We start from the raw sequence: 26,603 nt of genomic DNA on the forward strand, positions 1-26,603 counted from the left end.
TGACTGCACTGGAAGCTGCCTTCTCTTATGGTGGCCTTTTTTTCTCTCCAACACTCTGCACCCTGATGGCAGGGATGGAGGTATAGGGCTTCTCCTCTCCTCAATCTGTCGTTACTGAACCCTTCCTACACTTCTTTCTAATTCCTTTCCTTCCTTTGAGACTCACACTGTCTTTTTTCACCTTTTCCTCTCCAGGTATCAGTCATTTATCGCCCACCTACCTTTACTCATCCCCATTCTGTTTTTCTCTCTGACGTTGAATCCATGCTCTTCTTCTTTCTCTCCTCTGACTCCCCTTATCTTCTCCTAAGGGACTTCAACTGCTATATTGATGACTCCTCTCTCCCCTGGGCTTCCTGCTTTCTCTCTAACCTCTTTTTTTGACCTTCATGAATGGACTGCAGCCAGCACCCACAAGGATGGCCACTACCTGGATCTGGATTTCACGCAAAAACAATCCCTCTCTCTCTCATTTCTCCATGCCCCACTTTCCTTTCTCTGACCATTACCTCCTCTCATTTACTCTCTCAGTACTCCTCTTCACCTTCATCTATCCCTCGTTTTGGCAGGGACTTGCCCTCCATTAATCTACTTGTTCTGGACTCCACTTTGCACTCCTTCCTCTCCTCTCTCTGCTCCGCTACAGACTCTGCCAAACCGGTCATGAACTACAACTCTGCCCTATCCTCCTCTCTTGATCTACATGTCCCTCTTTTCTCTGTCGCTCTTGCCTATCTAACCCCAGACCATGGCTGTACTTCCACACACGCATCCTGCATTCCTGCACTCACTCCTCTGAACATAAACTTCCTTCGCTACAGATTTATCCTATCCTGTTACAACTCTGCCCTCTCCTAGGCTAAACAACCCTACTTCTCTTCACTAATCAACAAGCAAAAGTCTAACCACGCTGACTCTTCTGTCTTTGACGCTCTACTCAGATCACCATCTGTTATCTGTTTTTTTCCTCCATTTCACCTCAGGACTTTGCTGACTATTTCAAGACAAAGGTGGAATCCATCTGTCAAGGCATCCCTTCTGTATCCTCCTCATACTCTACACCTCTTTGTAACAGGGACTTATCACTGTTTGAGATAAACTGCCTCTAAATCCAGCATTGTGTTGGGTAATTGCACACAGGCAATTAACCAGACTCCACCTGGCTGATTAGAACTTTTAGAAAAGCCTGATGTGAGAAATAGGAAAGAGATTCCTTAGCTCACATTTACTCTTTGATAAAGTGCGGACCTCCGTGCGAAACGGGTAAGAGTTAGTCTCTTTGCTACTATATGCCAATAAAGCTTTTTGCACTTAGTCCAAAAGTCCTGGTCTGCAATCCCTTTCACTAAGCAGTTGCACCGCCTACCTTTCTACATTTTAGCTCACATTTGGGCTGACAGAAGGATAGCAGAGAAGACACTGTCTTGAGCACAAAGGCTGTTCTGAGATCAAGACACCCAGAGACTTATATTTCCTGGACACAGAGGACCCAGGAACCTGCCAGAGACTGACTTGGAGAGATACAAAAAACATCCCAGAACGCAAGTATCGGGCAAGTGTATAGAGAGAAATTAGGGCTGAGATGTAAGGAGGGGTAGTGGAATGTATAGCCTTAAAAAGAGAGGAGGAGAATTTTGTAAGTAATACTGCATTTCAACAGGAGATAGATTTAGGAGAAAGTAATGTGATTCTAGCAGCAACGTTTAGGATAGATTGTACGGGAGAAAGGTGAGAGACAGGAAGGCCGGACAGTGAAAGGTTGACATAGTGGAGAAGGGAGAGAATGAGGGCCTGTGTTAAAGATTTAGCAGAGTAACAGAGGAAAGGGCATATATTTGCAATGTTACAGAGGCAAATTGACAGGTTTTAGCTACATTGTTAATGTGAGAGGGGAATCTGAGGCAGGAGTAAAATGTGACACCTATGTAGTGTGCTTGTGATACTGGGTGAATGATAGAAGAGTTTACCTTAGCACTCATACAATGGTTTCTTCAATAGTTGTAATTTTTCAAGTTTCCAGTTCAAGTCCATCATAGTCGACCTGCTAATCGACCACCTTATAGTACATCAAAAATAGAAAAACAGGTGCAAACAGGGATATTTTACCACAAAGCAACATCTTTGATATGGTACCGTAAGTTTAAGTCGGCTAAGGGCCATCTAGGATGATATAGCGGAGAGACATTCAGAGACTTTGGTCTGTACAGCAGGTGAAAGGTCAGGGGATGAAAAGTAAATGTGTGTGTCATCAGCATAGAGGTGATATTTGAACCCAAGAGATGTGATGAGGTCATCTAGAGAAAGTGTGTAAAGAGAAAAGAGAAGGGGTCCCATTACAGACCCCTGAGGCGTGCCCACAGAGAGAGCAACAGAGGAGGAGGTGTTCGCAAACCTGGTTCAAACACCGGTGTCGACTCCTTGTGACCTTGGGCAATTCACAATATCACACTGTGCCTTAGGCACCAAAAACATAGATTGTAAGCTTTAAGGGTCAGGGACTTGTACTGTACCTGCAAAAAATCTGTGTACATAGTCAACGCTACAGTATATTAAAATAAACATTATTAAATGTCCAGTCCAAGCTGCGTTTTTGTTGTGTTGATTTCAGCTCCAAGGAGCACCTGCTTCCCGAGATACTTTGCTCCATAGGGGGTGCCTGTAGCTAGTTGGGGTTCTCGTAATGGCAGCTTAAATGTCCCGCGGTACGCGGGTGAATAGGAAGCCGTGATGCTATTGACCCGCGTGACCAGAACATATAAACTTGAGAGAGATACCGGCACCCCCTATGGCGGTAAGTATGTTGGGAAGCAGGGGGTGCCAGGGGCTGAAATCAACACGGTTCAGCTCCAGAGACCTCCTGCTTCAAACCTATTACAGAAAAATGGAAGAAAGCAAAATACAACTTCTACTCGACCTTCAAACATTTCATTTTGATCAAATGTGAATATGTGATATCTTCATTCTGTTGTTTTCTATGCTTTACACCAGAGGGCAGTGTTTGTACGCATTATAAAAACATACTTGTACTGTTTGAAGATTTGCGCCAAAGAAAATAGGGAAGGGTTCAGTTCTTAAAAACCAGTGAAACAAATGTAAAAGTTGCATGACTTGAACTATTATTTGCTGAATTAATTGATGTAGATAATATGCGTTTTTTTGGCATTTGCATGTATAAAAAAAACCTACCATAATATTTTTTCATTCAAGTTAATGATACAGTTTCTACATGCACTGATTCAAGGCAAAAACAATTTGGTCGTGGTTTTGATTTACATATTCGGTAAATTGCCCCATTCATGTCCCAGTAAATAAAGTGAGTATTCTAAGTATCCGATGTAACCAGGTCCCCCTGGGCCCGCCTTACCTCTGATGCGGCTACAGGGAAGGGGGGAGGCTGTGGCTGGTTGCGGAGGACCCTGGGTGCACCCGGCGAGTACCGGGAGCTGCGGGCAGTTAGAGGGGCGACCGAGTTGCCGGAGCTCTGCGGCGGGACACTGGTAAGGGCGCTGCCAGCTTTGATTAGCCGCGCATGCGCAGAGGAAGCTGGCGCATGCACTGTGTAGCACGAGCGGTGATTACAGAGACAGGCTCCGCATGGGAACTACAGTTCCCAGCAGCCTTAGGCGCTGCCGATCACCTGGGCAGCAACTGCCAATAGGGCTGCAGAGGCAGGAGTACGTGCCAAGAGATACATTTGGCACGCTGAGCACACCACGCCAGTCCGAATGGGAGCAGCAACAGAACAGGTAGTGTCCAGGGAGCTGTGCTTCCCTGGACTAGGCCTAGTTTGCCCATTAGGCCCCAGTTAGGCCCAGAGTCCCTACTAGCTTGTGGTACTGTAGGGAAGGCCATCAGTTAGGAACGTTCACCTTAGTACAGTATAGTGATAGGCACAGCAGCAGTGAAAAGAGGCAGCGTGGTGACTTGCGGCCTGTGGTCTGGGACCAGACCACTATCTACTATACTGAGAGACTCTTAAAGGTGAGACACTCCAGCGGGAGTTCACCCCACGCAGAGGCGGACGTCTTTGTGGGATCAGACGGATCCTTGTGTCATTCGGCGGTACCCGGGTACTGGAGTTCCCAGGAAGGTATCCTCATCTACGTGCACCAACTCCCACACACAAACACACTCTGTGGGTAGCGCTACTCCACACACCTTGGGTGGGCTGAACTTTGTGGACAACGGGTGGTTAGGTGCCCAGGGCACCTCAGAAGTTTGGGGGTCTCACCAGGGTGGCATTATTGTGTTGGGGTACAGTATTGTAGAGTTATATGTGTTGCCAGTAAAGATAAGTTGTTATATCACCATGTGTATATTTATTCTTTACTGTTTGTTCATGGGAAGGGTTTATCCAACTATGCTTGGATCCCTCCCAGGTGGAGGCACTGTCATCAGGTAGAACACAATCACCCCAGGCTCCCTGAGCGGAGGATCAGGCCTCCTGTGAGTCACTCAGGTAACGCACCACACGTAGTTTCCCTTAGACACAGGGAAAGGGGGCTACACCATCATATACATTTGGGTGACTAAATCATCCTTTAATAATGACTACTGTACATTTAGATATACTGCACAGCAGGGGTACTAAACTCCAGTTCTCAAGACCTCGCCCGCCCCTTACAGGTAAGGTTTTCAAGATATCTTTGCTTCATCACAGGTGGCTCAATCGGGTGCTCCCTGCTTCAGCACAGGTGGCTCAGTCAAAGAACGAGTCACTGATTAAGCCACCTGTGCTGAAGCTGGGATATCCTTAAAACCTGACCTGTTGGGAGATCTTGAGGACTGGAATTGAGAAACTGCTGTATAGTAATGATCCCTATGCACCATCCCGACTCTTTCGTTCTTCTCAAGGATGTCTTCTTTTCTACCCCCTTTGTATCTAAAGCCCTCTCCCGCCTTAAACCTTATTCACTGACTGCCCCACACCTCTGGAATGCCCTTCCCCTCAGTACCCGACTAGCACCCTCTCTATCCACCTTTAAGACCCACCTTAAGACACACTTGCTTAAAGAAGCATACGAATAGCACTGTGGACATTCTGAACACGTGATACATAAAGCTTGGCCCCCTGCAGACGCACTTACCAGAACTCCTTCCTACTGTCTCTGTACGTTCTCCCTACCTACCAATTAGACTGTAAGCTCCTCGGGGCAGGGACTCCTCTTTCTTAATGTTACTTTTATGTCTAAAGCACTTATTCCCATGATCTGTTATTTATATTATCTGTTATTTATTTGATTACCACATGTATTACTACTGTGAAGCGCTATGTACATTAATGGCGCTATATAAATAAAGACATACAATACAATCCCCAAAATGATACCGACATGGTGCTCAATTATACCCCTATTAATACTTAACTGCAGCTCAATATGTACAGACTGGAGGAGAGAAGGGAGAGGAGGGATATGACTGAAACCTACACTTACTGTCTTTCAAAGGTTTTATCAAAGCACAGGAAGCAGCATATTTGTAGAAAGAGAGGTCCCGCTCAGAAGCTGGAGGGTGGCCAATTTAGGGGAAATGTGAGGAAGTACTTCACAGAAAGGGTGGTGGATTTGTAGTAGAGGCCAACACAATAAGAGAATTCCAAAATGCATAGTGTAGACACAAGGCTACCCTACATATGAAATAAACTATGGATCAAATAGTGTCTATGGTTTTGCAATAGAGTACAGAAAGGGCAGAGTAGGTGGGCCCAGTGCTTCTTATCTGCCATCAAATTGTGTTTCTAAGTTTCTATTTTCAACTGATTACATGCTGAATATTGTCAGTAAAGATGTGCTCTTTTGAACGTGTTACAAAGGGTGTTATTAAATCGCGAGTGAGAGTGCAGTAAATGTGCTGCTGAATTATAGCAATGCTGAATCTCCATTGTTTTGAGAACAAAGGAGCAATGCGTCAAAGTGCATATCTTAGGCTCCTGCTGCCCCGACACGCCCTCAGCACGGCTGCAGTCCTATGGACGCAGCCTTAACACTACAGAGGAAAGAAGCACTATTTTATGCAAAGATTGTACAGTAGGAATGCACCAAAAGGCTACTAAGGAAGGCCTAATTAGAGCCACTAATGGCACATGTATCTTCTTTATAATCCCCATATCTCCATCTGCAGTCCTCATCTGAGTTAAATCATGCAAGCTATCCATAAACATTGTTGAAAACGTTATCAAATAACTTTTGATTCCACATATAGTGACTATGCTCAGGTCCTCTGTGACTTTTCAATACTTTTTAACGGGTTATTAACGAGGTACAGGAGAGAAGACAATTTCAGAGAAATTCTGTCTGAAAACAAGAGGTCATGTTCTGACATGAAAGGGTGAGAAGCTCAAGGGAATGTGAGAAGCACCTCATGGGAAGGGTGGGCTACTGAAAAAGCTTCACAGTGGAGGTGGTGAAGGCTAATAGAAAGGATAGACACAAAGCTATGCAAAGTAGGAAAGAGAGGCATTGATCTAATACACAGTGATGTTTCACAGCAGAGTGTGAAGTGGGAAGACTGAGTAAGCTGTTTATAATTTCTCTCTCTCTATGGCTGGTATTAGGTTAGGAATTTATTTTGCATTAAATATTTTTGCCAGATTTACCGGCCCACTCAGTAAGAATGATCTAGACATAATAGTTGTATGTTACTAACCTAATTTGCATGTGGGTGTTTGCCAAAAATTGGGGAAATCTGCTGAGGTCTTAATTTCCTTAATTGACACCACAAAATTGTATTCGGCAGGTTTGGGGTAAATGATAAAAATAGGCACTATTTTTTTGCGACGGCTCAATATTGCTGTAGTGGTTTGAAGCATGTGAGTAATTTGGAAATAATGACTGATTTACAGACTCCTTTGCATGCACTGTGTTAAAAATATTGCTGAAATCCTGCCATAATAAATATCCGTTTTATCTGTTTTACAACTGGCGATATGCCTTTAGGAGAAAGGTCAATATAAAAATTCACATATTTCTAGATATCGCCATTTTTGTTTCTGGTATCGACCCTTATTAATCCCAGACTTATGTTTCTATATAATACAATCTACCATGCAGAAAACTACATACTGTAGACCCTGTAGCTTCACCAACTTCACATAACAAGAAACTACAGGCACAATAATCTTTTAAGGTTTAATTATTTGATGCATCATCCACATATGGTATTTTCTCAAGACTTATGTTTTCATTTGGTCTGATTAACCTTTGAGTGTCTGTTTTTTCTTTTACATACCAATGATAACGTTCCACATTTTAGTGTACACAATAACCATTCTAAATGTAGAGAAGTACCCTTACATTCTGTTTAACTATAAGCACATGCACACCACATTATTGCCTGGCTCAAAGAGTTAACACATATCCAAAACAGTCATTCACAAATGCTGCTAATCATGAATCAGATCTTTCTAATTTTCATAATCCCGTTCTGGGGACCCAGTATACAAGAAAAAATATACATTTTATAAGTAGAATCATAAATAGAACCAACAGAATTGGGACAGGAGCTGTTTTCTCATAAATCATAGCCTAGGAATTACAAACTACCCTGTGCCAAAAGGCTGTTCATGGTCCCAAGGTTCAACAAGGAATCCGGTCTCTCCGCCTTCTCTTACTGTGCACCTCACGCCAGAAACAACCTAACTGAGGCTCTCAAAGCCGCCTCCAGTTTAAGTTCTTTCAAGACTTCAGCCATCTCACATTTTAATCTTGTCTGTAACTGTTACATACACCAATAATCACATATTATCTCCAACTGTACATGAAATGCCTGTAAATATAATGTATAACCTTTGTCCATTAAATGTAACCGTGTATTGTCAACATAACTCTGTACCCAGGACATACATGGAAACGAGAGGTAACACTCAATGTATTTCCTGGTAAAACCTTTAATAATAAATAAATACAGTTGGTAGATGCTGCTAAAGAAACAAAAACATGGTTATCATCTGACTTCTAGTCATAAGGAACATCTGTGCTAGGTCTGGCAATTAATTCCTAAGAACATCATATTCACCTATTTAATATTCCATTTTATATTGTGAAGTGATTAATATCTGCTTTAAAATATAACCCAATCTATTCTAATCTCAGTGTTTATTGGCTCCCATCCAAGCGAGGGCAGTGATTTATTCAAACTAGACTGAATGATTGAGGTGATTCTCCTGTACCATGTTGTTCTATCCTGGGCAGCAGTAATTGTAGGAAGGACTTTTAGCCATTGTCATTCAGAATGTAAGGAACAAACAATATCCATTGAAATGGTTAAACAGCAAAAGGACAAGTTTTGGGGCAGAATTGCTTGTACAGAAAATAACTATTCCCTATAATGTCATTTTTTTTAGACGTACTTTACCTCTTTGCTAAATTATGAGTTAAGGCAAAGAAATGCATTGAGTGCCCAATGGCATCTTAGTGGTTAGTACAGTAATACACATCAAGCAAGAAGTTAAATGTCACCTTCAGTCTGATGGGTTGTCACCGGTGTCTGAGTCTCCTTGCAGTATGCAACTACTTCTCGAGGTAAGAAATCAACCTGGGTGATCTTTGATACTCCAAGTTTAGTAAGCCTCCTTCTAGAAAAATGTGGGAAAAAAAATATTGTTATAAGTTACTAAGAATAGTATAAACATAGGGAAATAATTAACAAACCCACGCCTTTTAGGCACATGGTATGATGGGCATGTTTGCAGGTTGAAATAAGAAGAAGAATGTTTGTTTTTCCTATTTTGAAAACGGCACTTAATGCATCGTCGACTTTTGAAGATCTCGTTAGCAGTTAACGATACGTTAATCCAAATTAACGGATCATTAAGTATTTAACAGGCTTCTGAGGATCTAGCCCTAAATGTCTGCACTGTTCTGAAGATACATATGTGCATTATGTTAGGTTGAATTTATATCTTAATGTAAATGTCATTTTATTTCATTTCAGTTTAATGTTAATTTTCTATCTCCCTTTTGTCTGTGCTTTAATGCTTTAGGTCCGGACATTATTCTCAACACATTAGATGTCTTTTTGGTAAGAGATTACTTCAAAATCCTAAAATGAAAGATTTACAAAGTACCAAATAATATTTTATTCGCGTATTTATGTTAAGCAGCAGTTTATTTATTCATGTAAATAATCCAAATGCTTTATTCTTTAGCATACTATTATTATATGCAAAGAAAACAAAGGTGGTGCACTCATATTGGGATATGATAATACAAGAAATAAAACTTATTTAATATATCTTTTAAAAATATGGACCTAATCTACACAAAATATCTTACAAACATTGTAAAATAATTGAACTGAGGTGAGAGTAGGAGTGCAATTAACAAAACTGCATTTAATACGAGATCCGATTTCGATGTTACAAAAAGGCTTAAGCTTTTTGCCCACCTCTAATGTTAACCTATTTGAATGAGATCCTCAGTCCAATCTCTTTGTCAGGAAAGTCATTTTGCATACATTCCATTTGAAAAAAAATACAGACAGTACAAACCTTATTGCCTGAGCCTACCTACAGTATATGACCCTATAACACTATTAGAAAACAATGATATCCCATATGCATCTATCAAAGGTCCTTTCGCTGGACTCAAGAATTGGAGCTGGGTTACCCCACCTATGAATATCAGTTCACAGATTGATCTTTTTGTAACATGTTTACTAGAGACCATGATGCTTTACTACCTAGAAAAGTAAAAATATAACTTTAATTTTAAGGAGAGGTGTTAGGATCCCCCGGTCATGGAAATCTTGCCCCAAGCCTAACTCTGAGGCCTAACATTTCCGTTTTGTAGAGAGAGAGCTGAGGACTCGCCGGATCTGAGATCGAGGGGGTACCCCCTGAGGGTACAGAATGGGATCTCCATTTCTGGATTTAGACTGTGAATATTCTGGGGTCCGCAGCTGTGGTTGCACCCAGCCAGGCCTTTTGCGAGCTTACAATCATCCGCTCGATTTACTGTGTTGGCCAAAGACCCAGATGGCCCGGACTCGGACCTGGGACTTTTTTATGGGAAAATCGACTGATTTCTAGCACCATCAGGGCCCAGGCTTTCCCCCTCTTCTATATGTAATTGTTTATATATCTCATAATGTTAGTTGAAACTTATGACATGCAGTTCTAACCCCTTGCCTTACAGGGTGGCACCTGCAGGCTATAGCACATGTTGCAGAGTCTGTGACTCTGAGGGGCACTTATGAGGACTGGTACCCAAGTTAATGTTACTGCAAATATACATACAGTATAATATGTATATTGTATTGAAAAATGTATCCAGGTTTTTATATACTACCTTAAGGCTTAGCCATGGGATTCCCATTCCCCCAATAAATGGCAATGGTCACTTAAATAATAAGATTTAAACAGCTTTTGTCAGTACTTCGTCGGAATTGTGTGTACACCCCCAGCTCTAAATGAGCAAGCAGGTACTGTTCCCCCTCACCTACTCCCCCTTTTCCTTTCCAAACCTTCTTCATATGAAAGTCAACCACACTTGGTTCAGATGTCCCCCCAGGTTCCCACTTATGGTTTACCCCTTTCTGTTTCCCTGCCTACCCTTGCCCCCTCGTCCCAGATACCCTCTTCATTACTAACCCATAACCTTAACAGGTGGTCTTGGACCTTTGGCTGCGACCAAAGCCCCACGGGTTGTCTGCCCCCACTACAACTCACCGCTGGGCAGGTCACCCCTGTACAATTCACCGCTCCGAAAATGAACTTCGGCCGTCATGCGCTCCTAGTCTTGTGGGTGCCGCTCCCAGTCCCGTGACTGCTGCTCCTAGTCCCGTGAACGCCACTCTAGTGCCGCACGTGTGCGCCCGCCTCTGAGAACCGCAGCAAATACTCCAACATGCCATCTTTAAATGTCCCATGGGACATTTAAACATGGTGCAGCAGAGCAGCGGAGAGCCACACGTGTCGTAGAAGCAAAGGTCAGGGGTAGTCGAAGTTCATTCATTTTCGGAGCAGCGACCTGCCCGCCTGGTGAGTTGTAGTGGCGGCGGACCACCAGCAGTGCTTTGCTCGTAGCCAAATCGGCTGTCCTTGGAGTGGAAATCCCAGACTCATGAAGGGTTATACAAGGTACTCTAGGGCAGCGCTGTGCAAACTTTTTCAGCTGCAGCCCCCTTCCTGGGAGCTGCAGCGTTTTCGTCCCCCCTCCCCCAAAGGCACGGCTTCCAATGACGTTGCAGGTCACGTCACGTGACCCCACCGCGTCATTTGACGTGCGTTGCCATGGCGATGCGTGACGTCACATGACCCTGTGTCGTAATTTGACGCCGCGTTGCCATGGCGACGCGTCACCGAAGACCCGGCTGCCAGTAGGTAAGTGAGGTTACAGAGGCCTCACGCCTCCCCCAGCATTAAATTAAATGCCTGGGGGAAGAGCGCGGGGCCTCTGTAACAGCCCGTGCCCCTCCTCCAAATTCTCATGCCCCCCTGACTGACTGCGGGGGGCGCGGGGTTTACAATCAACTCCTCCTTTTTTTGACTCTCCTGCAGGACCTGCTTTAACCCTGGCTAGTTATAAAGACCTAAATATAAAAGCAGGTTCCAAACTGAGCTTTGTCTGTGTTTTATGTTCTGTCTCTGGTTTTAAATATATATTGCCATGCTCAGTAGCACTCCTCTGTGACACTCATATGCTTATATATATGTTGTGGTTATTTTGGGGGTTCAATAGGAGCTTGTTAGGTGTCCAGTATATTTCACAATTGTGTTTCAGCTAGTCTTGGCTGATTGGAGGTTGGCAACCTCCTACTTAATTTAAGCTCACCCCCTCCCACATTTAAATGGTTGAGGGCTCACTCCATAGCATCTTCCACACGGGGGAACTTGTTTGCTTGCAGGATGGTTGTGACAACACTAATACAGAGTGCTTTTCCTGGTAATGTACAGGTTAATAAAAGCTTCAATCAGACTTAGAACTTTGCAACTAATATTGACAGATTTACTATAAATCATTCTTCCTGTTATTACACAGGTTATTAAGAATTTATATGAGCGTTAGGGACCCCTGAATTGTGGTCTGCCGTGGAGTTGGCTCAGGGGCTTACAACAATTTTGGCCAAAAATGTCAAACTAAAAGACCATTTTACTTAATAGATATTTATACATATATATTTAGGCACTGTACCGTGTATGAGTTTCACTGGATGTGCTAAAACTAAGCTTTGTCTGTGTTTTATGTTCCATCACGGTACCCATACTAAATAGGGGGCCCAGAAGGAACTGTGCGAGCTTATTACTTTGTTGGAGGTGGCCAAGGCAATTAAAGGACTAAAAGCAAATAATACACCAGGCTCAGATGGATATTATAAACTCTATTATAAAAAATGTGCAACTTTGCTTCTTCCTCACATTACAAACTTCTACAATATTGTCCTGAGAGGAGCCCCTTTCCCTAAATAGATGCTAAAAGCTAAGAAAGTTCTGATTCCAAAAGAAGGGAAAGACCCATAAAATTGTGAAAAATATATACCAATCTCTTTAATTAACAGCACCATGGCTAATAGACTAAACACAATTCTACCCAATCTGTTTCACCTGGGCCAGGTGGGCTTTATGCCACATAGGCAGGTGTCAGACATGACACAAGATGTTTAATAGACCTGATGCACTCGGCTAACTCCACTACGACTCATACAGGGATTGTCGCCCTGGACACAGCTAAAGCATTTGACAGAGTTGACTAGACTTTTCTTTTTCAGACACTGGAGGCATTTTAGATCAGCAGATATCCCCATACGTAGGGGTACTAGACTCCACTGCTCTTCACTTTTTACATTAAACCGCTAGATGTTTTGATTAGTGCGGATAAAATCATATCAGGGGCTCGAGTGAGTGACCAGACCCGAAAAATAGCGCTTTTCACTATAGATATCATTCTCACCCTGATCAAACCATTAACCTCCCTCCCCAATTCTATTCTGTTCTATTGCAGAGCAGCCCATTTGTATAAGCTCAATTTGTGACATGTAGATAAAGGCAACAAGGTTTGGATCGACATTGAAATAATGGTAGTTGTCCCAAACCAACTGGAGTCTCTCCTATGGATCCCCTCATGAAGCTTTAGACTAGCAAAATGCAAAGGGTTTGTTGGGTGGTGCGGTTTCAAGCCAGAGGTGCAAGGAGACGCAAGTCTATTGTCAGCTGTCATTCGTGATGTCAGATACCAACGGAAGGAATCCGGAAGTCAATGGAGGAGTAAATGTGGACGCAACCACTTGGAGCAGCGCTCCATAGGTAGTCTATGTCATGGGAGAGGGGGTTTGGCCCGTATTAAAGGGGTTACACCCCATTTGGCCACCCCCTGCTCTCACTTGGGAAGTAAGGGGTTAACTGGACTGCGGTCCATTAATGTGTTTTTAACCTGCTTCAGCAACCAAATGTATATTCCCCTGTAAATGTGTATTGTTCCCATTCCAGTGTTTGCACTAACACATACACTGGGATTGATGCGGGAGGGAAAGGTTTAAGGTTAACTCAGTGTTTATAGCCCTTTGTTCCATTTTCCCGCCTTTTCAGGCTCCATTTTGCAGCTCTCCATAGGTCGCCATTGCAGCCCAATGTAACCTTATGGAGATTCCGGCGATTTGGGCCCGTTTCAGTAGAAGACCTGCAGGTGGCGCCCGAGAGGAGGAGCGGCGGTTCCCCATTGTAAATCAATGGAGCCATTAATTTCAATGGGGATTCCTCGACGCCGACCTCCAGGAACGCGTTGGCAGCCATTCAAACCGCAGACCGCAAGAGCGGAAACATTTTCTGAAAAAGAGCTTTGATCACTACCCGTCAACTTCAACTACAATTGCAGTGGGAAACTTAGGTTCTAGGGCACCCAGAAATAAAATTATTTTTGCCCCTAGCCCCTAGGAACCCCCACACACGACCACCACCGGGTCCGAGAATGAGGGACCCCCGTAAAGGGTCGAGCTCAGCAGGTGGGACGCGCCATTGACTCTAATGGCGGTGTGGAGGCCCCATTGAATCCCATGGCGGCGCTCGCCCATTCATTTCCTATGGCGGCGCTGGCCATTGATTCCAATGGGGGAAAAGCCGCATGGCGTTAAAACGGCTAAGTCCAAAATGGTAAAATGTGTACGTCCATATCTGTGAGGTCCAGAGGGCTGGGATTTGGGTTGCATGTAGTCACTGCCCTGGCATGACTGCATGGCCATTTCCAGCCCTCTCCAAACAACCAGACGGAGTATGGGTAACTGTGAAGAATTGTGATTTTCCCCATAGACTTCAATGGCGGCGTTACTCCATTGAAAGACTATGGCGGAGGAGCCCTATAGACTTCAATGGCGGAGTTGCCCCATTGAAAGACTATAGCGGCGGAGCCCATTGACTTCAACGGCGGAGTTGCTCCATTGGAAGCCTACTGCACCGACACACTTTATTCGAGCAAATACCCAGTATGTACCTGGCAGATACCTGGAATGCGCCGCTCCTCACCTCTGACAAGCCCCGTTGCGTTTGCCTTCCCAGCCTGGGTTCATGCCTGGCTGACGGGCGGCTGATCTGTTAAATGATAATGATTAGGATTTAATAGGCTGCAATGCTTCGCGTGTCTACCAGATGGCATAAATTCATGAATTGTAATGCAGTATATATATATATATACTGTGCAGTATTGCAGCCAGCGGGAATAAAATGCTTCAATCCCTGCCTGGAAAATACCTCAATGCACTCGGGCAGAAAACAGTCACAAACCTCAATACACCCGGGTATACCCGAATTCGTGGGACTAGCCGAGCTCGAATAAAGTGTGTCGCCAGTGTATAGCGGCGGAGCCCGTTGATTTCAATGGGAAAGAATGAAAAGCAGAGATTCATTTTTAGAGCAGAGAATCCTGCATTAAAGTAATAAGAATTTTAACTTGTTTTTTGTATCTCCGGTTCTGGGGGTCGCAGAGAGCTGAAACTTGGCCACCATGGAGAGTCACCTCCGGCATGTGGGACTGGCAAGTTTCAGCCCACTGGGTCCAGCAGAACGGATTATTTTAATATGTGAATATATTAAAGAGTGAATTCACACCTCGGGACAAAGGGTATCCTGGCAAAGCCAGACTTTAAGACGCCAGTCTTATGGGAGGTGGGCTGAGGAAATAAGCCCCCTGATTAGAATAATACCCACCCAGTGGGCAGGTATTAAGGTGCCTCTCAGGTGAGATGGCAAGGAGAGATTGGGTGCAGGTAATTGTTCTCCAATGGCCTGCACTCAATGATAAGGTATAGGACTGGAATTATATATAAACCAGTGTCCGTCCTATACTCATTTGTTTTCGTGTCTTTTCGTGATGTCTTCATCTGAACCTGTATTGTGGAAGGAAATGCCAATCCTGAATCCTGATTGCGTTCTTGTCCAGCCATGAAGTAAGTGTCTATATTTTGCCTGTTATTTGTATATCTTGTGTGTTCACTTTCTTTAAGGAATAAACTATATTTATTATATCTAAGTCGTGTTCAATTCAACCCAGATATTTTGGTGTGTATTATTATCACTAGTTACCGTGACAGGCTTCACCCCAGAACGTTTGACTTACCCACGTATGTGACTAGTGGTGACTATATAGACTCTTCTCCTGTCTGCCCTTCTCTGGTGCATCACTAATATTACCATTGATGTAAGTGAGAATTGGGGGCTATTGTGGCTTACATTATATTTTTCTATTTTTATAAGAAGGCTATGCTTGTCTTTTTTCTTGTCTTTCTGTCCTATGGATGATGACTAGTGATAGACCCTCAGTGCCTCATATCCAGACCATCCCCCATGATGCCCATTCATGGCAATCCCCAATTCCCCCCAGGTATGGTTTCCCTGGACTTCAAGTGGTGGAGAGAAAAGAAGCTAACACGGATGGGTGATTTCCTCCAGCTAGGAACTCTTAGAACCTTTGAGGATCTCAAGACAAAGCACAGGACCCCCCCCCCCCCCCCAACCCCGCTTCTGAGCTCTTCTGGTATATGCAAATTACCCACTTTGTCCACTCTCTGGCTCCCAACAGTCCACTGAGTTCAGGTCTTATATACGTGTTTTGCCAAAACTTTATCCCCAACAATGCAGCAGAAAAATGTAACTTTATGAGACAGTGGGAGTTGGACATTGGATGAAGACGTTTGGGATGAGCTATGATGGCTGAAGCCAAAAGCTCCAATAACACACTTATAAGAGAGAACAGGTACAAAGTCTTCTAAAGGTTGTACCTGTTCCCTACTAAGCTACAAAAGATATACCCCACAGCCTCCCCACTCTGCTTCCGAGGGTGTGGGAGACTTAGGACAATGTATCATAAGTGGTTGACTTGCCCACAGATAGCTAGGACCTGGCATCAAGTTTTTGGCCTGATTAATTCTATGGGAACCAATCTCCCACCAACTCTATGGGAAGCTTTGCTCAACAGATCTCTTGAGGGTACTCTACGACCCAACAAAAATTGATCTCCCGCATACTGGCAGCCGCCAGAGGCTGTATAGCGGCAACATGGAAAAAGCCCCTCCAAAATTATCTCAAATCATTAAAACAATATGGTATATAATGTATACATGAATGCTGACTAGCTTCCTAAATGACAGAATGATAAGCTTTAGCAGAGTTTAGGATCCCTGGTTAACAGGGACCAGGTCAGGTAATGTCGACAATCTTCTCCTGACAATATAGCACTCGCAAATGTTTCTGGTTTCTCAAATGTTTGCTGGTTGTTCTTTTCTGTAAACAAGCACTGTACCACATTTCACATATTAAATCTAAAATTTAATAAGTACAATATTTGGACTTTAACTATACCTAGCACCTCTGTGAGAAGATTAACAGCGTTTTCGGACAAATGTTGCTACATTGGGTTTCTGTGCTATTACATATTCCTCTAGTAAACAGGTGGCCAGGAACTCCAAGAGGGCAATCCATAAACTATTCTTGGTGGTGGCAGCGTAGAGATGTAGTGTTACCGGTTCTGGGAGAGATATTGCTCATTTTGAGCAATTTTGAGTGCTCTGCGGGGACATAAATTACTCAGCTGGATAGCTAGATGTATTAACCCTTGTCGCATACACAAGTCATCTGCTCACAGGTGTGATGGACGTGACAATGCTCATTTAGCAGTTATACCAACTACTATATATATTTGATTGCACTCCTACTCTCACACCAGTCCAATTGTTTTGTGATGTTTTTAAGATATTTTGTGTACGTTACTAAAAGATATATTAAATGTTATGTTTAATTTAATTTATTATCACATCCCATAAGAGTGCACCTAAAGTAAACCACTTTTTTATATACCCCTTTGATTGTTTTTGCATATGTGTTTTTGGTTCCCTGGTATGCACCCACGTATTTTGCTCAGTAGGTGGCATGGGTAATATTGGTGTATTTTGTATTTGATTGTTCACTTAAGGAGAAGTAGTTGAGCGGTGTCTTCTCTGTTATCTTGCTATGCTATCTATGCTAATATTATTATAGTTAACATTTATGAAATTATTCAACTTTGATGTCATCATTTGCTTCCTCGCTTTCATCACCTTATTTTTTCTTCTAGTTTGTATAGTTTCACCCCTTTAGTTATCAATACAATATCAAGCAGAAAAACACAAATAGTGTGTTGTTATTAGAATAACACAGTTGCTGCAAATAATCTGCACGAATGGGAACAATAAGTATGATCATTACAGAGGGGACTTCTACATGTCATTACAACATGCTTACAATAGAAACAGTAAAACATACCCTAGTTCAGAGTCAGAGTGAAGCTGCAGCACTGACGGGTCAGTGTCCCACTGCAGGGTTCTGTGTCATTACCCGGAATGCAGAATGGAGAAAGAGCAAACATTATTTAAAAACAAACACAATTATCACCTGAAGGCAAATAGACAATGTGCAGCCCTGTATAAAAACATGGATCAGCTCACATTAGCTCTGATGCTGGAAAATGTATGATATGAGATGAATGTACAGGCATCCCTCGATATACAGCAACTCGCTACAACGCAACTTATTAATTAGGGAAGAAATTTGATACACGTAAGGTTAAATTTACATTTATGGCATTTTGAATCTCTACATTATACATTTTGAGGGAGGAAAATTGAAAATTTGATACACGTAAGGTTAAATTTACATTTATGGCATTTTGAATCTCTACATTATACATTTTGAGGGAGGAAAATTGAACAATGCGTGGTCTCTTTGTCCTAATGTGTATTTCATACTGCTCCAGGTCATTTCCTCATATTTTTCATACTGCTCCAGGTCATTTCCTCATATATTTCATACTGCTCCAGGTCATTTCCTTATATATTTCATACTGCTCCAGGTCATTTCCTCATATATTTCATACTGCTCCAGGTCATTTCCTCATATATTTCATACTGCTCCAGGTCATTTCCTCATATATTTCATACTGCTCCAGGTCATTTCCTCGTGCATTTTATATTGCTCCAGGTCATTTCCTTATATATTTCATACTGCTCCAAGTCATTTCCTCGTGCATTTCATACTGCTCCAGGTCATTTCCTCATATATTTCATACTGCTCCAGGTCATTTCCTCATATATTTCATACTGCTCCAGGTCATTTCCTCATATATTTCATACTGCTCCAGGTCATTTCCTCATATATTTCATACTGCTCCAGGTCATTTCCTCATATATTTCATACTGCTCCAGGTCATTTCCTCGTGCATTTCATACTGCTCCAGGTCATTTCCTCGTGCTTTTCATACTGCTCCAGGTCATTTCCTCGTGCATTTTATACTGCTCCAGGTCATTTCCTCTGGCTTTTCATACTGCTCCAGGTCATTTCCTCGTGCTTTTCATACTGCTCCAGGTCATTTCCTCATATATTTCATACTGCTCCAGGTCATTTCCTCATATTTTTCATACTGCTCCAGGTCATTTCCTCATATATTTCATACTGCTCCAGGTCATTTCCTCATATATTTCATAGTGCTCCAGGTCATTTCCTCATATATTTCATACTGCTCCAGGTCATTTCCTCATATATTTCATACTGCTCCAGGTCATTTCCTCGTGCTTTTCATACTGCTCCAGGTCATTTCCTCGTGCTTTTCATACTGCTCCAGGTCATTTCCTCGTGCTTTTCATACTGCTCCAGGTCATTTCCTCGTGCTTTTCATACTGCTCTAGGTCATTTCCTTATATATTTCATACTGCTCCAGGTCATTTCCTTATATATTTCATACTGCTCCAGGTTATTTCTTCATGCATTTCATACTGCTCCAGGTCATTTCCTCATGTTTTTCATACTGCTCCATGTCATTTCCTCATGTTTTTCATACTGCTCCATGTCATTTCCTCGTGTTTTTCATACTGCTCCATGTCATTTCCTCATGTTTTTCATACTGCTCCTGGTCATTTCCTCATGTTTTTCATACTGCTCCATGTCATTTCCTCATGTTTTTCATACTGCTCCATGTCATTTCCTCTTGTTTTTCATACTGCTCCATGTAATTTCCTCATGTTTTTCATACTGCTCCATGTCATTTCCTCATGTTTTTCATACTGCTCCATGTCATTTCCTCATGTTTTTCATACTGCTCCATGTCATTTCCTCTTGTTTTTCATACTGCTCCATGTCATTTCCTCATGTTTTTCATACTGCTCTATGTCATTTCCTCATGTTTTTCATACTGCTCCATGTCATTTCCTCATGTTTTTCATACTGCTCCATGTCATTTCCTCGTGTTTTTCATACTGCTCCTGGTTATTCCCTCGTGCATTTCATACTGCTCCAGGTCATTTCCTCATGCTTTTCATACTGTACTGGTTTCCCACACTCTTCATGCTGCCCAAGCTTGGTTTGTTCCTTTGTGTTGATCATGCCTGGTACCTCCCTCTCCCTGCCAGTAAACCCCATTCCACCACATATCCCAGCACCTCCACCTCACATGGCGATCACTAGAGTTTCTGGTAAGTGCAGTACATATTTTATCATAAAATTAGGGATTTTCCATTAAATATACTATACTAGCTGAGAGACCCGGCGTTGCCCGGGATGTAAATGCATAATAGGTAGTATTATTTATAAATCGTGGAACAATAGGTGACTGTTTGTTGTAAAGGTTGGATAATAATATTGAAAAGAAAGATGGAAGAAAATGTAATACGATGTTGTATAAAAATGGTTTATTGTAAACACACCACAGTACAATGTATATTTTGGTGGCATAAGTGATGTAAAAATCTGAGTCGAGTGTCCTGCTAGGGTGTGAGGCGGCGGGTGGCGCGTGGGTTGTGAGTGCTGTGTGCGAGTGGGGGTCCTGCTAGGGTGTGAGGCGGCGGGTGGTGCGTGGGTTGTGAGTGCTGTCTGTGAGTGGGGGTCCTGCAAGGGTGTGAGGCGGCGGCTGGCGCGTGGGTTGTGAGTGCTGTCTGTGAGTGGGGGTCCTGCTAGGGTGTGAGGCGGTGGGTCAGTGATGTCGGTGCGTAGGGGCGGGAGCCAGCAGGTGTGTGTGGCGGCAGGTATGTGTCGAGTGTGGCGGGTGTCTGTTGAGTGCGTGCAGCGGCTGTGAGGCGGTGGGTGAAAGGCAGAGGCGGCCGGAGTAAGGGCGGGTGAAAGGCAGAGGCGGGGGTGGGGAGGCGGTAAGGCGGGTATGAAGGCGAAGGGCGGCGGGAAGGGGAGGAGGGGGTGGAGGAGGGGGGCAAGGGGTGGAGGAGGGGGGCAAGGGGTGGAGGAGGGGGGCAAGGGGTGGAGGAGGGGGGAAGGGTTAGAGGAGAGGGGGGAAGGGTTAGAGGAGGGGGGGGGAAGGGTTAGAGGAGGGGGGGGAAGGGTTAGAGGAGGGGGGGAAGGGTTAGAGGAGGGGGGGGAAGGGTTAGAGGAGGGGGGGGAAGGGTTAGAGGAGGGGGGGAAGGGTTAGAGGACGGGGGGAAGGGTTAGAGGAGGGGGGGAAGGGTTAGAGGAGGGGGGGAAGGGTTAGAGGAGGGGGGGGAAGGGTTAGAGGAGGGGGTGGAAGTGTGGGAGGGGGTGGGAGGGGAAAGGGGAAAAAGAGGTGATGGGGGGGGGGAAGAGGAGCGGAGGGGGGGGTGGAAAGGGGAGCGGAGGGGGGGGAAGGGGAGCGGAGGGGGGAAGGGGAGCGGAGGGGGGGAAGGGGAGCGGAGGGGGGGAAGGGGAGCGGAGGGGGGGAAGGGGAGCGGGGGGGGGGGGAAGGGGAGCGGGGGGGAAGGGGAGCGGGGGGGGAAGGGGAGAAGTGGTGGGAAGGGGGAGGAGGGGGGAGGTGGTGGAAAGGGGGAGAAGGGGGGAGGTGGTGGAAAGGGGGAGAAGGGGGGAGGTGGTGGGAAGGGGGAGAAGGGGGGAGGTGGTGGGAAGGGGGGAGGTGGTAGGAAGGAGGAGGAGGGGGAAGGTGGTGGAAAGGGAGAGAAGGGGGGATGTGGTGGGAAGGGGGAGGAGGGGGAAGGTGGTGGGAAGGGGGAGGAGGGGGAAGGTGGTGGGAAGGGGGAGGAGGGGGGAGGTGGTGGGAAGGGGGGAGGTGGTGGGAAGGGGGGGAGGGTGGAGGTGGTGGGAAGGGGGGGAGGTGGTGGGAAGGGGGGGGAGGTGGTGGGAAGGGGGGGAGGTGGTGGAAAGGGGGTGGAGGTGGTGGGAAGGGGGGGGAGGGGTGAGGTGGTGGGAAGGGGGAGGAGGTGGGAAGGGGGAGGCGGAGGGAAGGCGGGGGGTGGGAGGTGGTGGGAAGGCGGGGGTGGGAGGAGGTGGGAAGGCGGGGGGTGGGAGGCGGTGGGAAGGGGGGTGGGAGGCGGTGGGAGGCGGTGGGAAGGTGGTGGGAGGCGGTGGGAAGGGGGGGGAGGCGGTGGGAAGGGGGGGTGGGAGGCGGTGGGAAGGGGGGGTGGGAGGCGGTGGGAAGGGAGGGGGAGGCGGTGGGAAGGGGTGGGGGGAGGCGGTGGGAAGGGGGGGGGGGAGGCGGTGGGAAGGGGGGGGGGAGGCGGTGGGAAGGGGGGGAGGGAGGCGGTGGGAAGGGGGGGGGAGGCGGTGGGAAGGGGGGGGGAGGCGGTGGGAAGGGGGGGTGGGAGGCGGTGGGAAGGGGGGGTGGGAGGCGGTGGGAAGGGGGGGTGGGAGGCGGTGGGAAGGGAGGGGGAGGCGGTGGGAAGGGGTGGGGGGAGGCGGTGGGAAGGGGGGCTGGGAGGCGGTGGGAAGGGGGGGGAGGCGGTGGGAAGGGGGGGGGAGGCGGTGGGAAGGGGGGGAAGGGGGAGGCGTTGGGAATGGGGGGGCGGTGGGAAGGGGGGGGAGGCAGTGGGAAGGGGGGGGAGGCGGTGGGAAGGGGGGGGAGGCGGTGGGAAAGGGGGGTGGGAGGCGGTGGGAAGGGGGGGTGGGAGGCGGTGGGAAGGGAGGGGGAGGCGGTGGGAAGGGGTGGGGGGAGGCGGTGGGAAGGGGGGGGGGGAGGCGGTGGGAAGGGGGGGGGGAGGCGGTGGGAAGGGGGGGAGGGAGGCGGTGGGAAGGGGGGGGGAGGCGGTGGGAAGGGGGGGGGAGGCGGTGGGAAGGGGGGGTGGGAGGCGGTGGGAAGGGGGGGTGGGAGGCGGTGGGAAGGGGGGGTGGGAGGCGGTGGGAAGGGAGGGGGAGGCGGTGGGAAGGGGTGGGGGGAGGCGGTGGGAAGGGGGGCTGGGAGGCGGTGGGAAGGGGGGGGAGGCGGTGGGAAGGGGGGGGAGGCGGTGGGAAGGGGGGGAAGGGGGAGGCGTTGGGAATGGGGGGGCGGTGGGAAGGGGGGGGAGGCAGTGGGAAGGGGGGGGAGGCGGTGGGAAGGGGGGGGAGGCGGTGGGAAGGGGGGGGAGGCGGTGGGAAGGGGGGGGAGGCGGTGGGAAGGGGGGGAGGCAGTGGGAAGGGGGGGGGAGGCGGTGGGAAGGGGGGGGAGGCGGTGGGAAGGGGGGGTGGAGGGGAGGTGAAGGGGGGGTGGAGGGGAGGTGAAGGGGGGGGTGGAGGGGAGGTGAAGGGGGGGGTGGAGGGGAGGTGAAGGGGGGGGTGGAAGGGAGGTGAAGGGGGGGGTGGAAGGGAGGGGGGTGGAGGGGAGGTGAAGGGGGGGTGGAGGGGAGGTGAAGGGGGGGAGTGGAAGGGAGGTGAAGGGGGGGGTGGAAGGGAGGTGAAGGGGGGGTGGAAGGGAGGGGGGTGGAGGGGAGGTGAAGGGGGGGGGTGGAGGGGAGGTGAAGGGGGGGTGGAGGGGAGGTAAATGGGGAGGTGAAGGGGGGTGGAAGGGAGAAGTGGAGTGAGGGGAGGTGAAAGGGGGTAAGGGGAGGTGATGGGGGGTGAGGGGTGGGTGAGGGGAGGTGAAGGCCGCTCACTCACCCGTCCGGCAGGTCCCACGTGGATCTGAGGCGGGAGGCAGTGTGTTGTGTCCGCTCTCCCGCTGTGTCCCGGGCGCTCGCTCGCTCCCCCGCTGACTGTAGCGGCGCCGGGGGGGGGGGGTATCGGGGAGACACTGACACTGGAGGGGAGGGGGGGGTGGAGGGGAGGTGAAGGCCGCTCACTCACCCATCCGGCAGGTCCCACGTGGATCTGAGGCGGGAGGCAGCGTGTTGTGGCCGCTCCCCCGCTGTGTCCCGGGCGCCGCCATCTTGGGTACTTGGCGCCGCGAGGCAGCCTGCCTGGCCACTGGCTGTTCCCCCGCCGGGGAGGGGTGAGTTGTAGCGCCGGGGAGGGGGGGGCATGTATATGTGTGGGGGGGGGGAGAGGTGGGAGATATAGAGGGGGTCTCGCACGGCCGCTGACACTGGGTGGGGGGGGGGGGGGGGCGCTGAAGGGGTAATAATAGTGTGTGTGTCCCGCTGACTGTAGCGGCGCCGGCTGAGGGGGGGTCGGGGTGAAAGCGCGGGAGACACGGGGAGAGGAGGAGGTGCGCGCGGGTGCTGCTAACACTGTGAGCCCCGCTAATGTATGTAACAGTGTGTGTGTGTGTGTGTGTGTGAGTGTGTGTGTGTGTGTGTGTCACTGTGTGTGTGTGAGTGTGTGTGTGTGTGTGTGTCTGTCACTGTGTGTGTGTCTGTCACTGTGTGTGTGTGTCCCTGTGTGTGTGTGTGTGTGTGTGTGTGTGTGTGTGTGTCTGTCACTGTGTGTGTGTGTGTGTGTGTGTGTGTGTGTGTGTGTGTGTGTGTGTGTGTGTGTGTGTGTGTGTGTGTGTGTGTGTGTCCCTGTGTGTGTGTGTGTGTGTGTGTGTGTCCCTGTGTGTGTGTCCCTGTGTTCCCTGTGTGTGTGTGTGTGTCCCTGTGTGTGTGTGTGTCCCTGTGTGTGTGTGTGTCCCTGTGTTCCCTGTGTGTGTGTGTCCCTGTGTGTCCTTTGGCCCGTCACTCCGCCTCAGGCCAATGAGAGGTGTGCGGGGGCGGGCGGGCCAAGGGACCAATGAGATTTCCCCTAGGGACACCGGACATCCAGGCAGGCAAACATACAGTGCTTTCACTAATATAGTATAAGATGCGTAAAAAAGGTTTTCTGTGGTCTTAAGTGTAATTTTATTATTTCTTGAGGCCAATTTTTTTTCCCGTAAGGACACATCTCCAATTATATAATGGAAGTCAATGGGTAAAATAGGGTTGGATATATAGAATTACGCTGTACAGAATGCACAACTTTTCAGGTACGTATCTGTTCCGCATATCAAGGGATACCTGTATAAGAGAAAACATCTCCAATTACAAAAAGTAATTCAAGACACTAACATCAAGTATATTATTACAGGAGGGAAGAGCTTACCAATCAACCAATAATTAAACAGAATAAAACAATTACAGTATTTATTTCAATTTGCAGCATTGTTAAATATAAAATTACTTTTTGGCTTCAAAAAAACATTTAAAAAAAGCAATTTTTGCCGCGAACTCGAACCTTGGCGAAAAATATGCTTATCTCTACTCTTTTCTACCTAAAATGTCTTCATATATTTGCATAGTTTGTAAAACACATACGCACTCTCTTACCCAAGCAGGTTGTTCTGCATATTCCTGAGAATAGGAAATAAAAATGTTGTATTATTATGCAACATTAGTTTTAAACAAAATAATTCCCAGAAGCAGCCATAGGAGAAAGTCAGCTGACTAATTTATCAAGTGTTCGCAGAAGTATGGTGGTTCCAGTTAGCAGAGGACTTACTTCCTGCATGACAGGCAAAGATTTAGAACACACAATACAGCCAATAATCATCCCCCGGCTGCATCAATATTTGAATCATTAATGTTTATTATTATTATTATTATTTTACTTAGTTCTCAATTTGTCTTATTTGGGCAGTATGTTTCCATAGCAGGTGTTTATACCAGTATGGAATAACAGAAACACGTTGGAGTCAATAAGTAAATGAAATACTGGTAATGGTCACTGATTGAATAACTCTTAATCGTGTAGTACCAGTATATTTACACAGCACCCACTCTTTGCCTTTTCCGAATGATCATACTATATTATTATCATATAAAGACTCTACCCCACTCATATGCAGAGCTGAAAGACCAACATAAGGCTGCGCTTATAGTGCCAGCGACGTTACGGCAAAATAAAATGTATTGCCGCCGTCGCGTGCGCTTACAGTAAGTGCGACGCGACGGAGCTACGGGAGCGACGCTGACGGCGTGAATTTTTGAAGCCGGTCAAATTTGATTTTTCAGAGGCTGTCGCCACATGTGACAGCCTTTGTACCAATCAATGGTCAGGTCGGCTACGACGTCGCCAGAAAGCGAATAACAACTTTCGCTAGCGGCGACGGGTGACGTCATCCGTCGCGTCGCCATCGCCGTCGCGCGCACTATAAGTGCGGCCTTATAGTGCAACTCCAGCTTCATAAGCGCCAAAAAAAGAGATTTGTTTAATGAACTTGATAAATGAGTTTCAGACAGAACTTGAGGAGACTAAAAAAGTATAATTTCTATGACTTTTAGGGATACAATTTCCTGAGATTACAGAGTCCGTAAATATGTTTTTGATTACCAAACATGAATCAAATATTAATTGCTTTGAAGGCAGTAGTAATTTGTATCCTTGGCAACTTGTAAACACAACATATGCATAGTCCTTAATTACTAGATAGGATAATGATCGTCAATTTCCTGGGAATCCTTCTGGTATGTGGGCAGAATTTTGATTCAAGTAGTAAATGAATATCCATAAAGCAAGAATGGAGTTATCTCCATCACATTTCCCTATATTATTTTGTATACACTCTCTGATACATTTGCAATGAATTAACTGATATAAAATAGTATGCATGCTAAATATTTTAATCCTTTCTGCCCAAATAACAATTATTTTGTAAATATAGAACGCACTGTTTTTTGCACCAATTTCTTCCCATTTAGAGAGGTTAATAGGTGCCAATGTACATATACAGTAATAAGTGACACTGTTGGATTTACTGACGTTTGTTCTGTTAATGTTATGGTATGACATGATGGACTGTTTTCAGGTGATGAGTTGGCAATGGTGTGGTGCATTGTATGATCCGTTATCCATTGGTTATACATGCACAAATACACATGAATATAATGTTCAGGTAGATGGGTATAGTGAACTCACTTTTATAAGCCAGAGCATTTGCTTAGTAAATATAGGCCAATATCTGCTTGCAGCAGTATCCTACAATAAGACACTTTCTTGCACTGGAAGATACTTTACAGGTAGTCCTCTCTAT

The 26,603-nt window shown here is 46.5% G+C and overlaps 1 protein-coding gene across 5 annotated transcripts in view; it reads right to left on the reverse strand.

The window, feature by feature from the left end:
• The window catches only part of DYNC1I1 (dynein cytoplasmic 1 intermediate chain 1), a 576,993-nt gene that overhangs the window by 518,339 nt on the left and 32,051 nt on the right, over window positions 1-26,603 (reverse strand). For 2 of the 5 annotated variants that reach the window (XM_075587299.1, XM_075587294.1), the window contains exons 6-8: window positions 24,901-24,924; window positions 17,723-17,782; window positions 8,457-8,572 (exon numbers count right to left, since the gene is read on the reverse strand). In XM_075587299.1, coding sequence (XP_075443414.1) covers window positions 8,457-8,572; window positions 17,723-17,782; window positions 24,901-24,924 — 200 coding nt within the window. The remainder of the gene's footprint in view (window positions 1-8,456; window positions 8,573-17,722; window positions 17,783-24,900; window positions 24,925-26,603) is intronic. The other 3 variants (XM_075587296.1, XM_075587298.1, XM_075587297.1) reach the window with 3 other exon arrangements.

Source organism: Ascaphus truei, chromosome 2 (genome assembly GCF_040206685.1).
Source record: "Ascaphus truei isolate aAscTru1 chromosome 2, aAscTru1.hap1, whole genome shotgun sequence".
NCBI classification, from domain to species: domain Eukaryota; kingdom Metazoa; phylum Chordata; class Amphibia; order Anura; family Ascaphidae; genus Ascaphus; species Ascaphus truei.